The sequence below is a fragment of the Cucurbita pepo genome, chromosome LG08, assembly GCF_002806865.2.
Source record: "Cucurbita pepo subsp. pepo cultivar mu-cu-16 chromosome LG08, ASM280686v2, whole genome shotgun sequence".
In the NCBI taxonomy this organism is placed as follows: Eukaryota; Viridiplantae; Streptophyta; class Magnoliopsida; order Cucurbitales; family Cucurbitaceae; genus Cucurbita; species Cucurbita pepo.
In genome coordinates this window covers 6,787,374-6,800,602 of record NC_036645.1, presented here as the reverse complement: position 1 = coordinate 6,800,602, position 13,229 = coordinate 6,787,374, and the positions used below count along the sequence as shown (strand labels likewise).

The window sequence follows — 13,229 nt, the reverse complement described above, 5'->3', positions numbered from 1 at the left end:
TGGTAGCCCGTCTCTCGAACTAAGTTAATATCTTCGTTGGATATAACACGAAACCCGTAAAACGTCATATTTAAGCTACGTGTTCACGTTACCGACTCCATTTCTCTAATTTCCGAGGTTTTTGAAAATTAGGGTTTTTAGTCAATCAACACAGACCGTCTTTAAAACTTGATTGTTGTATAATGAATGAAAAAGATGTGCTCCGTCTGAAATTCAATGGGCCTAGTATCACGGAGGTCTCTTAGTTAATGATAAAAAAAATGTTTAAGATTGTCACGTGTCGCTGTCCGAATATCATGTCTCTTCAAAATCATGCCCTTTTGTATCTTTATATTCTTTTGCTATCGTCTTTTTTCACTAAATTACAAAAATACCCCTGAAGCCGGAAGTCTATTTACCAGGATTTTTGGACTAAAAACATAAACTCTAACCCGTGTAGCAATTATCATAAGTTACAAATAATGCACTTGCTCTGAAAATAAAGCATTTTGACCCGATTTCATGGTTGGGATCGAAAAATGCAATCACATGCAACATGAAGCATGACATTCCTTTTTAGCGGAACCTAAAACCATGAGCATAGGTTCTAGTTTTTGTTTCTCGGGATGTGTACTTCTTTCATACCAAAAAAACCCACCATGCTCATATCAAGTTTGTAATCCTCGAGCCTTGTCGTGACCACGTTCACGTGTAACTGATATCACTTTCGTCCACCTCGACCCTATACTAAATGCTTTAATGCAAGCAAGGACCACAAAAGAGTTACATAAAAAAGGGACAATGAATATCATACACGATCATTCTATACCTTTCATTTCATACATATATATGAATCATACACATACATGAAAGTCTTACGAGAATAAAACATTAGTTTACATCGTTAATATTCCTTCCATAAACATTCTCAGACTGTTCAGAATTTGGTCGGTTAATTCAATCTATAAAATTTTCATTTATTAACTCAGAATTGGGGTGGGGTGAAGCTGATTCTGTGTTTGGAAATAGCGAGTGGTGTGTTATCCGCCCGGACAACAAGTCAAGGTAAGCTTCCCTCCCTCCTACCCGCTGATTGGCCACGTTACTGAGAACCTAGGAACAGCTGATTTTAAGCCACAACTATTTATTATAGTTGGCAAGGCTTCTTCGGGGACTAGCCCGCTTCCCATTACTCAACGAAGGCTTTCCATTGTCCAGTTCTTTCTGGAATGTGGGATCGTTTTAGATCGTACTCGAGCAGTCCACTCCCAACCTTCACTCGGTTAATTCAATTGATCGAGTTTTTTTAATTATTTTCTTTTTGTCCCTTTACTTTATGGTGAGCGTGCAATTATTAATTGTGGGGTATCCACTAAATTATTGAAGTGAAAACCTATAATACAATAAGTTGTAGAAACATCACATCACAACTTCAAAGCCCAAAAGAAAAAAAAAAAAGAAAAAAAAGTAAAACTATGTGTAGTGCTTTATGATGTTCTAATGACTAAAGCATTTTTTTGTTTTGTTTTTTTTTTTTCTATGAAAAGAATATAAAATTAAAAGTTTGGACCGAAATTGCAACTTACCTGATCGGGAATCATGAGTGTTGTAGAGCTTTTCATAACAATACAAAAACGTATAGTCCGTTTTCTACCGTCTGACTTGGACCTTTGGGTAAGTTTTACAGAATAGTAAAATTCTCTGGTACGGTTTTTGTTGAGTATTGTTGGGAGGGAGTCCGATCATGCGTTTATAAGTGAGGAATACATCTTCATTGGTATAAGACATTTTGGGGAAGCCCAAAGTAAAGTCACGAGGGCTTAACACCTATTTACCGAGTTAACTTTGTCTGCGTCTTTCGGTATGTATTCCGAACACTTTCATTTGTAGCAAGGAATAGAGATTCAGGTGAAAGAGAAAGAACCAAGCCGTTTAGAGTCATGGGCTAGGCTAGAAGAGTTGCCACCAATTCACACTCCTTTCAATACGCATTCCGAACACTTTCATTTTTAACTAATAACAAAATAGAACGGAAGAGAATAGAAGTTGAAGAAAGAGAAAGAATCAAGCCTTTTAGAGCAGTGGGCTAAGCTAGGAGAGTTGTCGCCTCTTCACTCTCCCTAAGCCGCAGCGGGGCCTTCAAGCATCCGAAATATGCCGAGACGTGATTGCTTGGGATTATGTTGAAGTTAGCCATGAGTGTTGAACCTTTAGAAGTTCTTCAAAACCATATTTACATAAAAATTTAACACTGCAGACTTATATATTGGATATTTGAATATAGAACACAAGTATTACTGAAACACATACAATAAACTCACAGAACTATAAGCAAAACTCCATACAAATTCAGGTCCTAAGCTCCTACGAGATCAGGAAAGCCAACTTTTGGTGGTGAAAATATGGTATGTTTGCTACAAAAACAGAGCTAAACCACCACATGTTCACTGCAGCTGCTAGAAAGAAAGACAGAAAGAAAGGAGGAACAAAATACCAGCCAAATTCAAGTCCTGTGTAAAGCTTGTTTCTTTAAAGAATCAGTATACTGGCAATTTCTTTTCTTTACATTCCTCAGTAATAGAATCGGCTAGTAATCAAACTGTATGAAGTTCGAGTTCGAGTTCGAGCCAAATTCTACAATGGAGAACAGTTCAAAATGTATCAAATGATTCTGTCCTGAAGATCTGTAATTAATGTGGATGCCAAAGAGCTAAGCTTCTTCCCTGTTTCTCCTGCGATGTTCTTGAGAGAAGAAAGATCCTGCTGCGCCTGCCAAAGTAAATGGATGGTGGTATGTAAAATGAAGTGCTAAGAGAGTTGAGAAAGTGAAACACTAACTTAATAAATAAGGATGATGTAGAACCTGAATGGAAATCCGGTTAATAAACTCGGTTGCAGAAACATCGACAGAAGGATTATCTCGCTGGTGACCGAATAGATCGGCGCTAGAGATGGAAGCCGAACCCTGCGAATAGAAGGATGGAGAGTAAGAGGAATACAAGCACTATAAAGCCATTTCACAAAATGTATAGATTCAGAGATCTACTCTGTACGACAAAACGACTTCGATCGAATCCGTGGAATGCATCAACTTCTAAAAGAAGTAGGTCATGACACAGGTGTTTTTCCTTCTTTTTTTTCTTTTTTCAACTATATTTAGTGTGTTTTAAGGAGCTTTCAGCTACCTTTGTTTTCCCGTGGGTTCGTGCCTTAGTGGCATCTTTATCTAGAGAATGATTTTTCTTTCATAAACATGTACCAAATGTGAGGAAATTACGAGACCCGTTGGTTACGTGTCAAGTGCGTATCAAACGCCAAAATTTTATCAGAAATAGAGTATCCTTGCTTCCCAGAATGAGTTTATATCATAACCATATGTTCACTGATTATAATCCTTACTTCATTCTAAACTAGAACTTAACTGATATACATACACACTAACCTAGTCAGTAAACGAAAGAAACAGAATATAGAGAACATACAGACGCAATTCTTGCCCCATCATGAAGGATTGAAGGGTCAAAACGGTAAGAGTTTCTATATAAATACGTACGACATGAAAAAATGCGGACAACAAATTCCACGACATTAACGATAAAGATACATACTGAGAACTTTTGCAGGGAGTTCTGAGCTTCAGCATCAGCTCTGTTCTGATCACCAAAATATTGGGCTGACGAAATAGATTTCGCATTGGAGAATTTCTTCCTAGCTTCATCACTTTCTTCAATCTAACATCATCATAATGTGAGAATGGAGAACAAATGAAGAGACATATCGTGGACCAATGCGCTCAACCAGCATGATACTTATTATGATGTCACTACTGAGGATTTTATTTTTCATAGGAATCTCAATGGGTACCGTTTTACTAGCAATAGATCGCTTCTTATCCATACATGAACACGGTCTTGTATATAAAGAGAATAACATGTAGAAAATGCTCCAAAGAAGTATAGAACTATCGGTACAGAAATACACCATTGGTCCACTGCTATGCCTAATTGTAAAGGGATGTTCACAATACTTATCCAAAAAATAGTTCTCCAGGAAACCCATTTCAATCACTACAACAAGTAACGGACATTGTTAAGAAAATTTCATCACATGGAATTAAGAAAAAGATGTATGCATGTTCAGAATAACTCATTTTCTGAATAAAACTCCAATAAAGAGCACCTCGTTCTCAGACATCAAAAAAGCCTAATTGCATTTAACTAGAAACACAAGATACAGAAAGCTAGTTACTGATGCTGATGTATATGCAAGACTAAGAACAAACATGATTCATGAATAATGAAGGATGACAAAAGAAAAATGTTTCTAGATTTATGGCCTACATTAGACAATTCCTCGTTTTTTTTTTTTATTGCTGATTTAGTGAAGCATGCCAAATTCATTATAAACTCGGGAAAACAATGCCTAACCTGCACTTTTGAGGAACTGGAACTAGCTTTCTGTGAAAAACCACCATCCATTCCGAACTCAGCAAAGAAGCCCGTTGCCTTTGGAGGAGCTACATGGCCAACCACATGAGAGCCACTAGAATTCACATCAGATGATTGGACAATTTCTACATATTCAAAGCGAGAAGCAAAAGATGAACCAGCTGCAGGACTTTTGGCTGTCGTTGGAGATGAAACTGGAATCGTGGGTTCTTCAGGTTTCTGGTCATATAAATTTTCACTTGGCTGCACGAAATACAAATCATACAGTCAAGCAAAATGCATTTAAAAATCAATATAGAGACTTTATTTAAAAGACCAATAAAAGCTCTATTCATGGAGGTAGATGCACTATTTTTATTACCTTTGTAGTAAGTTTTCGGGCACCAAGTCCCCCTGTCTTCCCAGGCTTCTTCCCGCCGATGGGCTTCTTCACAGTGCTTGAGAATACTGTCTGAGAAGCTTTCGGTGAAGCAGAAATTTCTGGTGCCTCTTGCTTTCTTGAGACATTGTCTTTCATAATTTCATTAGTCTTGACAACAGGAGGTCCATTTGTTGCTTGTGCTGACTGAGAAGCAACTGGGGAAGATGGCCGCCCTGTCTCTTCTACCATACTCTTAGCAACCTCTTTTGTAAGTAATTGCCTATACAATTCAGCAGCTCTTGACGTATATTTGGCCTCAATTTTGCCTCCATCACTCCATCCATGCTGCTTAAAGAAAACCTGAGCTCGATTATTCCCTCCAAAGCTCATTGCTTTAAGCTGCTCTTGAGTCCAAGAATCTAAATTTGTTGACCTAAATAAATTGAAGAAGTTAATTTACATAAAAATATCATAAGCGGACAAAATGCTTGTACCCTCAGACACAATAATCATAAGTCATAACCTTGGATACTTCATTCCATTTCAAATCCTGAGTAGCAAGTTATGCAAGTCAGGTGTATTTAATACCAACATAGGCATCAGAGACGTACAGTTTCTGTTGGCTCAGTACATGTAGTGTTTCCTTTGAGGCCACTAATGTTATCTTATTGGTGCTTATAGACTCGAATTTATAACAGTGCAGAATTCCACCAGACTGAAAAAATTTAAGATCCAAAATGACAAGCAAGAAGCTTAGGGCCTTTTTGGTAGGCAATCTGAAAACAGAATTTTAAAAACAATGGATTCGATGAAAATCAGAGTGGTATTTCATTTTTTTAGACGTGTTTAGCAGCAGATTTAGAAATTGGATCCAATTGTTCAAAATGTGTTCTATAATTTATAATAGACCATGAAACTAGTTGTAGTTGCAAAACTAAATACTAGGTTGAATATAAACCATTATTAATAAATTTAAGAACCTATTTTATGTTATAAATTTTGTATAATTATTATTTTATAATATAATATATTATAAACATTTGATATAAAAGCCCAAGCCCACCGCTAGCAGATATTGTTCTCTTTGAGCTTTCCCTTTCGGGCTTCTCCTCGAGATTTTTAAAACGCATATGCTAGGGAGAGGTTTCCACACCCTTATAAAGAATGCTTCGTTTCCCTCTCCAACCGATGTGAGATCTCACAATCCACCACCCTTCAAAGCTCAGCGTCCTCGCGGGTACTCGTTCCACTCTCCAATTGATGTAAAATCTCACAATCCACCCCCCCCACCCCCTTCGGGGCTAGCATCCTCACTAGCACTCGTTCCTCTCTTCAATCAATGTGGAATCTCACATTTTAATTGCAGGAAAGGGTCAATCTTAAACACTTTCCTTTAGGTTTAGTCAGAAGGAATGGGGTACCTTCTCACAAGTAATTTCCTAAATTTTGGTACATTGTACTTCTTTCTCAACTAATATATCAGTATTGATATAACCTACTTTAAGGTTTACAGGAAAGACTCAAACCCACATAAAAACAAACTCCCAGCAAAACTCTAATCTAAAGGTTTGAGTTTCATGAAACGATCTTTCTTGTGTATTTGTCTATGGCCATCAATTGAGATACAAGGTTAAATGAATTTACATGGTCCCATCTCAAAGAACATTCTGAACAAGACACTAAAACATAAATGCAGGGCGATTAAGTAGGAGGACAGAGTTTAACGTAGAAGAGGCATCAGAATAAGACACAAGTAATGCACTTCTAATACCTACACATAATCTATGAGCAAAACAAGCACATAGAAACGGTTCAAGGAAGGTCAATTCAAAGCCAATAATCAAAGCAGTGGACGTTGCAATCAAAACCCAAACAGAAAAATCACCTGACAAAGCTAACATGGACGCCAAGGCTACGATGAACGGCGGAGCAATCAATACAAAGGAAGATCCCATAGGTAACAGAAGCCCAAGTCGGATTCTTAGCATTGCAATCAAAACAAATCTGAAAAAAGAAAAAAAAAACACACACACACACACACGAAATTTCGTTTCAACGCAGAATCAGAGATCTCGATATGAAACATACAGATCGGAAGGAGGAAATTCAATACGCAAACGAAAGAGAAAGGAATTCAAATAAGCAATGGAAATAAGTCGTGAATAAAGAAATACCTTGTTTTCAGACTTGGCTTTGAGTTTTCTGAATACAACGTTCTTGTCGGAGAAGCCATCGGACGCCATTGAAGAGGAACACGCAGAGCAAGATTCCCAAGGGGGTGTGCTTGAACGAACACCTCCTTCGGGAAATTGAAGAAGATGAGGAAGAAGAAGAAGAAGAAGAAGAAGAAGAAGACGATCGGACTGAAAGTCTGAAACTGCAGAAATCGCTTTCTCTGTTTTTCTTTTTTCTAATTCTGAAGGAAACTCTGAACGGAATTACCAAAATAGCCTTTGGAGAGTGCACCTTGAGGGGCTAAAAGAAGAGTCCAAGTTTGCACGATATAAGGGTATCTTCGTCATTTCACAATTAAATTTTATAATTTTAAAAGTTTTTTTGAGATTAAATAAATACAAACCTAAAAGTTGAAATATTTAAATTATATAAAATTAATTAATACTTTATTATTATTATAGGAAGTCTCGTAATTAGTATTTTATTATTTCATTATTTTTTAATTACAATTTATATATTATATATTATTCAATCTATGAAAAATTAAGATTATTAGTATAATATTGAATAGTATATAGTTGACGGATTTTGTATATGGATAAGGTTTGGTGTCTTATTCGAATAACATTATTGATATAACTTACTTTATAATAGCTACATTTGATTTTATTCGAATTATTTATATGAAAAAATGTGAATCGGAATATCATAATACTGTAAAAAAAAAATTAATTAGAGGATCAATGGTACTAAAAAAGTATAAGATATAATTACAGAGGTAAACGAACTTTAATTCTAACTATAATTACGAACACCTCATAAAGAATCAACTTGCATTTAGCGATTCTATTCATATTTCAATATCTGCTAGCGGTGGATCTGGGCCGTCATAAATGGTATCAGAGCCAAACACTGGACAATGTGTCAGCCTTCTCGCTGTTCCCTAAAGGGGTAGACACGAGCCGGTGTGCCAATAGATTGGAGAAAGAAACGAGTGCCAACGAGGACGTTGGGCCCTGAAGAGGGGTGGATTGTGATGTCTCACATTGGTTGGGGAGGAGAACAAACCACCCTTTATAAGGGCCTGATGCATTTTAAAGCCTTGAGGGAAAGTCCGAAAGGGTAAGCCCAAAGAGGACAATATTTGTTAGCGGTAGATCTGGACCGTTGTCTTATAGTGTCCAAGAGTGCATCTTAGAAATCTCCCTACTAGACATGTTTTAAAATCGTGAGGTTGATAGCGATATATAAAATGTCAAAGCAGACAATATCTACTAGCAGTGAGATTGAGCTATTACAAATGGTATCAGAGCTAGACACGAGGCAGTGTGTCAATGAGGATGTTATAGGAGTCAATGGGAACCCTAGGCTCCCAAAAGAGGTGGATTGTGAGATCCTTGTCGGTTCGAGATGAGAACGGATAATTTCTTATAGGGGTGTGGGAATAAACAGAACATTTGGGTTGAGCCAAAGACATACACAAACCTCTAGCGCTACAAAACTATGATCAAGCAATCAGTGATAACTATTGATCTCCGGTAACCTTTACTGACTACCACTACAATGATCAATGACAACCCGTAACAATTAGCGAGAACTATTAGCAGCCATCTTTGACTCAGATTCATTCAAGTCAAAGTCGTGACTAAAACGTTTTTACATCAAATTCACCTTTAACTTAATGTAAATAAAAAAATTTAAAAAAAAAAAAAGAAAGAGATTTTGTAGGGTTTAGGGTTTGATCTTGGGCTTCTGAATCAAATTGGGCTTGGGCTTTGTCTAATTTTAGTTTCTATATTATTTTTTTAATAAATCTTAAATAGAATTAGTTTTTATAGTTTAAATTTTTTTTATTCAAACTAATAAAATATTAATAATAATTTCAATTCATTTATATATTATATATATAATTTTAAAGATGTTTAATGATGCATTTATTTATATTTCAATTTCATCCCTCTAAATTGTGAGGCTGAGATTTATCTAAAATTAATAAAAAGTGGTCCACCTTATTATATAATTTAATTTTAATATTATTAATTCATTTTATTTGATAATTAAAAAAATGACATTTATAACAAAAAAATAATAATTAAAATTTGTGACCACTAGCAATATTATCTAGTAATTAATTTGAAGCTTTAATCAAATTTAATTTTATTAAATATAATGACTTTATAGATATTTTTATATTTTTATTTATTATTTGGTTAAAATTTCAATCATTTATACAATGAAAAATTTCCTGAATAAAGTAAAACACAGACAAAATCAGAGAAGAACAAAAAAAAAAGACGTGGAAAAGTGAGAAATATTCATAAAATAAAAAATAANTGTTCATTAAAAAATCAAAGACGAAAAAATGGCAAAAAAGAAAAAAAAGTCCTTTTCAAGTCACGTTTTCACAAAAAAACGTGCGGGAATTATGTAATTAACCAACTCGAAATCTCAGCCGTTGGTTTCTCTATCAAACTTCTGGTCCCCACTCTGCCTTAAATCAACGGCTACCGTTCACTCTCTCCACTAAACTTGGATTTTTGTTATTTTTTTAATGTTTTGTTTGATTTTAGAGCATCAGAAGCCGTGTGGTTATTATAATGGGGTCCACGTGGCAGCCCACGTTGGAGACGATTTTNTTAATATATATTTTTTATTTATAGTTTTAAATGTTTAATTTATCATTATTTCAAATTTTAAATAATATAATTAAAAAAAAAAATTAGTCAAGCCGTCCAAATATTTAACTTTAGTTAATATATTTTTAATAAAATAAATAAATCCGTCATGAATATTATTTTGAAATTATGAGACGAGACTCATTATTCCACTGGTCATAAATAAAATTGGACTCATTATTTTATTACTTTATTTTGTTTCAATAACGAGATTAAGTTTATATGAAGAATTTGCTACCTTTCGAAAAAAGTAGTCGTTCTTATCGTCTTTTTTTTTTACGATAAAATATTCAAACTTCTTATAATTGCTCGGTTTTTATAATTATAATTGTGTAATATTTAAATCCAAAATTTAATTAAAAAATAATAAATAAAAAAAAGATAGGAATTATTTGTCCTTTTTAGAAAAAGGAAATTAAAGATCAAAATTATATTCTAAGTCAAAATATTTGTAATATTTGCTTTAGAAACTTTTTATTTATATAATTTTTAAAAAAATATTCTCTATTAATCTTCAAATTTTAAAAAGTTTATTTATTAAATATATTTTAATTAGTCAGACACGTGTCGAATTATAATATGCCAAATGGCAGACGACGTGGCAACAAAGGGATCGGTCAAAAGTCTGAGAAAACGGTTACCCCCCAAAGCTCTCAAACCAAACGCCACGATCCTGATTCCACCCAATCACTTCTCACGTGGCACTCACGTGCTAATAAAACCAAACCGAACCGGACCGAACTGAACCCGTGGCAGCTACTCAAGTTATTGTATAGTACTAAGCGACGAGTTGAATAAAGATGCCGAGTTTTTGAACGATTAAATCGGCGATCCAAAAAAGAAGCCTCCTCCTCCCTTCTTGTTGTTGTTCTTCTTCTTCCTCCCTTTCCTTTTTGCTACTCGTCGCGAATAAATCCCAATCCAATCGCTACAAATCGGAGACCCAAATTTTTAAAATCAAAATCAAAATCAAAATCCAAATAATTCCGGTTTCAATTTCAGTTTCCGATCATAATCTCGCATGACGGATTACCGGTTTTCCACCATGAATCTCTGGACCGACGAGAACGCGTCGGCCATGGATGCTTTCACGAACTCCGATCTGTCCTCTTACTGGGCTCCGTCGGCGGCGTCGTCTCAATCTCTCCACCACCCACCTCCGACGCAATCCTCCGCCTCCACCACTACTCCACCGTCCGTCCCTTCCAAGTCTATCGCTGTCTTGAACCAGGAGACTCTGCAGCAGCGTCTCCAGGCGCTCATCGACGGTGCTAGAGAGAGTTGGACGTACGCGATTTTCTGGCAGTCGTCGTATGATTATTCCGGCGGGTCGGTTTTGGGGTGGGGAGATGGGTATTATAAAGGCGAGGAGAATAAAGGGAGAGGAAAAACGAAAATGGTTTCCTCTGCGGCGGAGCAGGCTCACCGGAAGAAGGTGCTCCGGGAGCTTAACTCGTTGATTTCCGGCTCCGCTACCGGACTGGACGATGTGGTGGATGAAGAGGTTACCGACACCGAATGGTTCTTTTTGGTTTCGATGACTCAGTCGTTTGTTAATGGAGTTGGGTTACCGAGTCAGGCGCTTTTAAGCTCCCGGCCGATTTGGATATCCGGCGCCGACCGACTGTCGGCGTCGGCATGTGATCGCGCTAGACAGGGGAGGATCTTCGGGTTGCAGACGATGGTGTGTATTCCATTACCAAACGGCGTCGTCGAAATGGGTTCGACGGAAGCGATTTACATAACGACGGATTTGATGAACAAGGTCAAGACTCTGTTTAATTTCAACAATCTGGAAACGGGTTCTTGGCAATCGGGAACCACCGGCGTCACCGTCGCCGACGAAGGGGAAAACGACCCATCGTCGTTATGGATCAGTGAGCCGTCGAGCACCATTGAAATGAAGGATTCGATTACCACCACCGTACTTTCCGGCGGCGCGTCGGCGAAGCCAATCCATTCAGAAAATCCCAGTTCGAGCAGCTTAACGGAAAATGCCAGCAGGAAACAGACCCCAAGCTTGAATTTCCCCGATTACGCCGCCGCGGCCGCCACCACGAACCCATCATTCAAGTCGGAATCCGGTGGGATGTTGAGCTTCGGCAACAAAAGCCTCTTCTCCGGTAACTCACAGAATGAGAAAAAGAAATCTCCGAGTAGTCGGAGAACCACCGACGAAGGGATCCTCTGTTTCACCTCCGACGCGATCTTACCCTTTTTCGGGAAGGTAAAATCCGGCGACTCCGACCACTCAGATCCAGAAGCTTCAGCGATTCCAGAAGTGGATAGTTGTATAAAACCATCAGAACCCGAAAAACGACCGAGAAAACGCGGCAGAAAACCGGCGAACGGAAGAGAAGAGCCATTGAATCACGTGGAAGCAGAGAGACAACGCCGGGAAAAACTTAACCAGAAATTCTACGCTCTCCGGGCAGTAGTACCAAACGTATCAAAAATGGACAAAGCCTCATTGCTCGGCGACGCCGTCTCCTACATTAATGAACTGAAATTGAAGCTAGAAATGGCGGAATCAAAGAAGACGGAGATCGAAAAACAGCTAGAATTCATGAAAAAAGACGGCGGAACAGGACGGAAAGACATCGGAAACTACACGAATACAGTAAATGAAGATCTGAAAATGGAGATTCAGGTGAAAATCATGGGATCGGACGCGATGATCCGAGTTGAATGCAGTAAAAAGAATCATCCGGCGGCGAGATTGATGGCGGCGTTGAAGGATTTGGATTTGGAAATGATTCACGCGAGTGTTTCTGTAGTGAATGATTTGATGATTCAACAGGCGGCGGTGAAGATGGAGAGCAGAGTATATACGACGGAGCAGCTGAAAATGGTGCTGATGGCGGAAGTTCGACGGTGCCGGCGTTGAATGTTGTAGAGAAGAGAAGGGGGTGTGTAATTACAACATTTTTTAGGGTCCCAAATAGAGATTTAGAGAAGAGGTTTAGGGGATTGTGACAAGTGAGATAGATATCTATTAGGTGGTTGTATGTTGCAACTATCCTCCTTTCGTATATGGTTTTTAGGTATTGTTATAACAATAATGTATTCCGATCATCATCGTTTACGTGTTTATGCTCGATTCTCGATTCGATATCCTTATAAAATTTGTTGCACGTTTTTGGGATGTTACAAGGGGGTGGGCTTGAGCTGTTGCAAATGGCATCAAAGCTACACACCGGGTGATGTTGTAGAGGTCACACATGTTGTGATGGGCCAGTGAGACGCTTGGAGGTGGGCTCCAAAGGAGTGGGTTGTGACACATCAGCCTTAAAGGGGTGGACAGTGAGATCCCACGTTGATTGGAGAGGCGGCCTCCAAAGAGGGGGAGGGACTCTCAGAGCCTCAAAGGGGTGGATAGTGAGATCCCACGTTGATTGGAAAGGCGGCCTCCAAAGGGGCCAAAGGGGTGGAGGGACTCTCAGAGCCTCAAATGGATGGATAGTGAGATCCCACATTGTTTGGAGAGGCGGCCTCCAAAGGGGTGGACGGAGTCTGAGATCCCACATCTGGGGTAGATGGACTGTGACTGTGAGATCCCACGTCTGGGGTGGATGGACTGTGAGATCCCAC

At 38.0% G+C, this 13,229-nt stretch overlaps 2 protein-coding genes across 2 annotated transcripts; one reads left to right on the top strand and one right to left on the bottom strand.

Moving 5' to 3' along the window:
• Window positions 1-2,273: 2,273 nt before the first annotated feature.
• Window positions 2,274-7,189, bottom strand: LOC111800855 (probable ADP-ribosylation factor GTPase-activating protein AGD8). Its single transcript, XM_023684738.1, has 7 exons — window positions 6,963-7,189; window positions 6,674-6,792; window positions 4,789-5,221; window positions 4,407-4,670; window positions 3,588-3,710; window positions 2,843-2,944; window positions 2,274-2,748 (listed from the first exon to the last, which is right to left on the bottom strand). The coding sequence occupies exons 1-7, from the start codon at window positions 7,029-7,031 to the stop codon at window positions 2,641-2,643; spliced, it is 1,218 nt and encodes a 405-aa protein (XP_023540506.1). The 5' UTR covers window positions 7,032-7,189; the 3' UTR covers window positions 2,274-2,640.
• A 3,109-nt stretch (window positions 7,190-10,298) lies between these two features.
• On the top strand, window positions 10,299-12,747 carry LOC111800813 (transcription factor MYC4-like). The gene has a single exon (XM_023684668.1). The coding sequence runs from the start codon at window positions 10,660-10,662 to the stop codon at window positions 12,523-12,525; it is 1,866 nt and encodes a 621-aa protein (XP_023540436.1). The 5' UTR covers window positions 10,299-10,659; the 3' UTR covers window positions 12,526-12,747.
• Window positions 12,748-13,229: the final 482 nt, after the last annotated feature.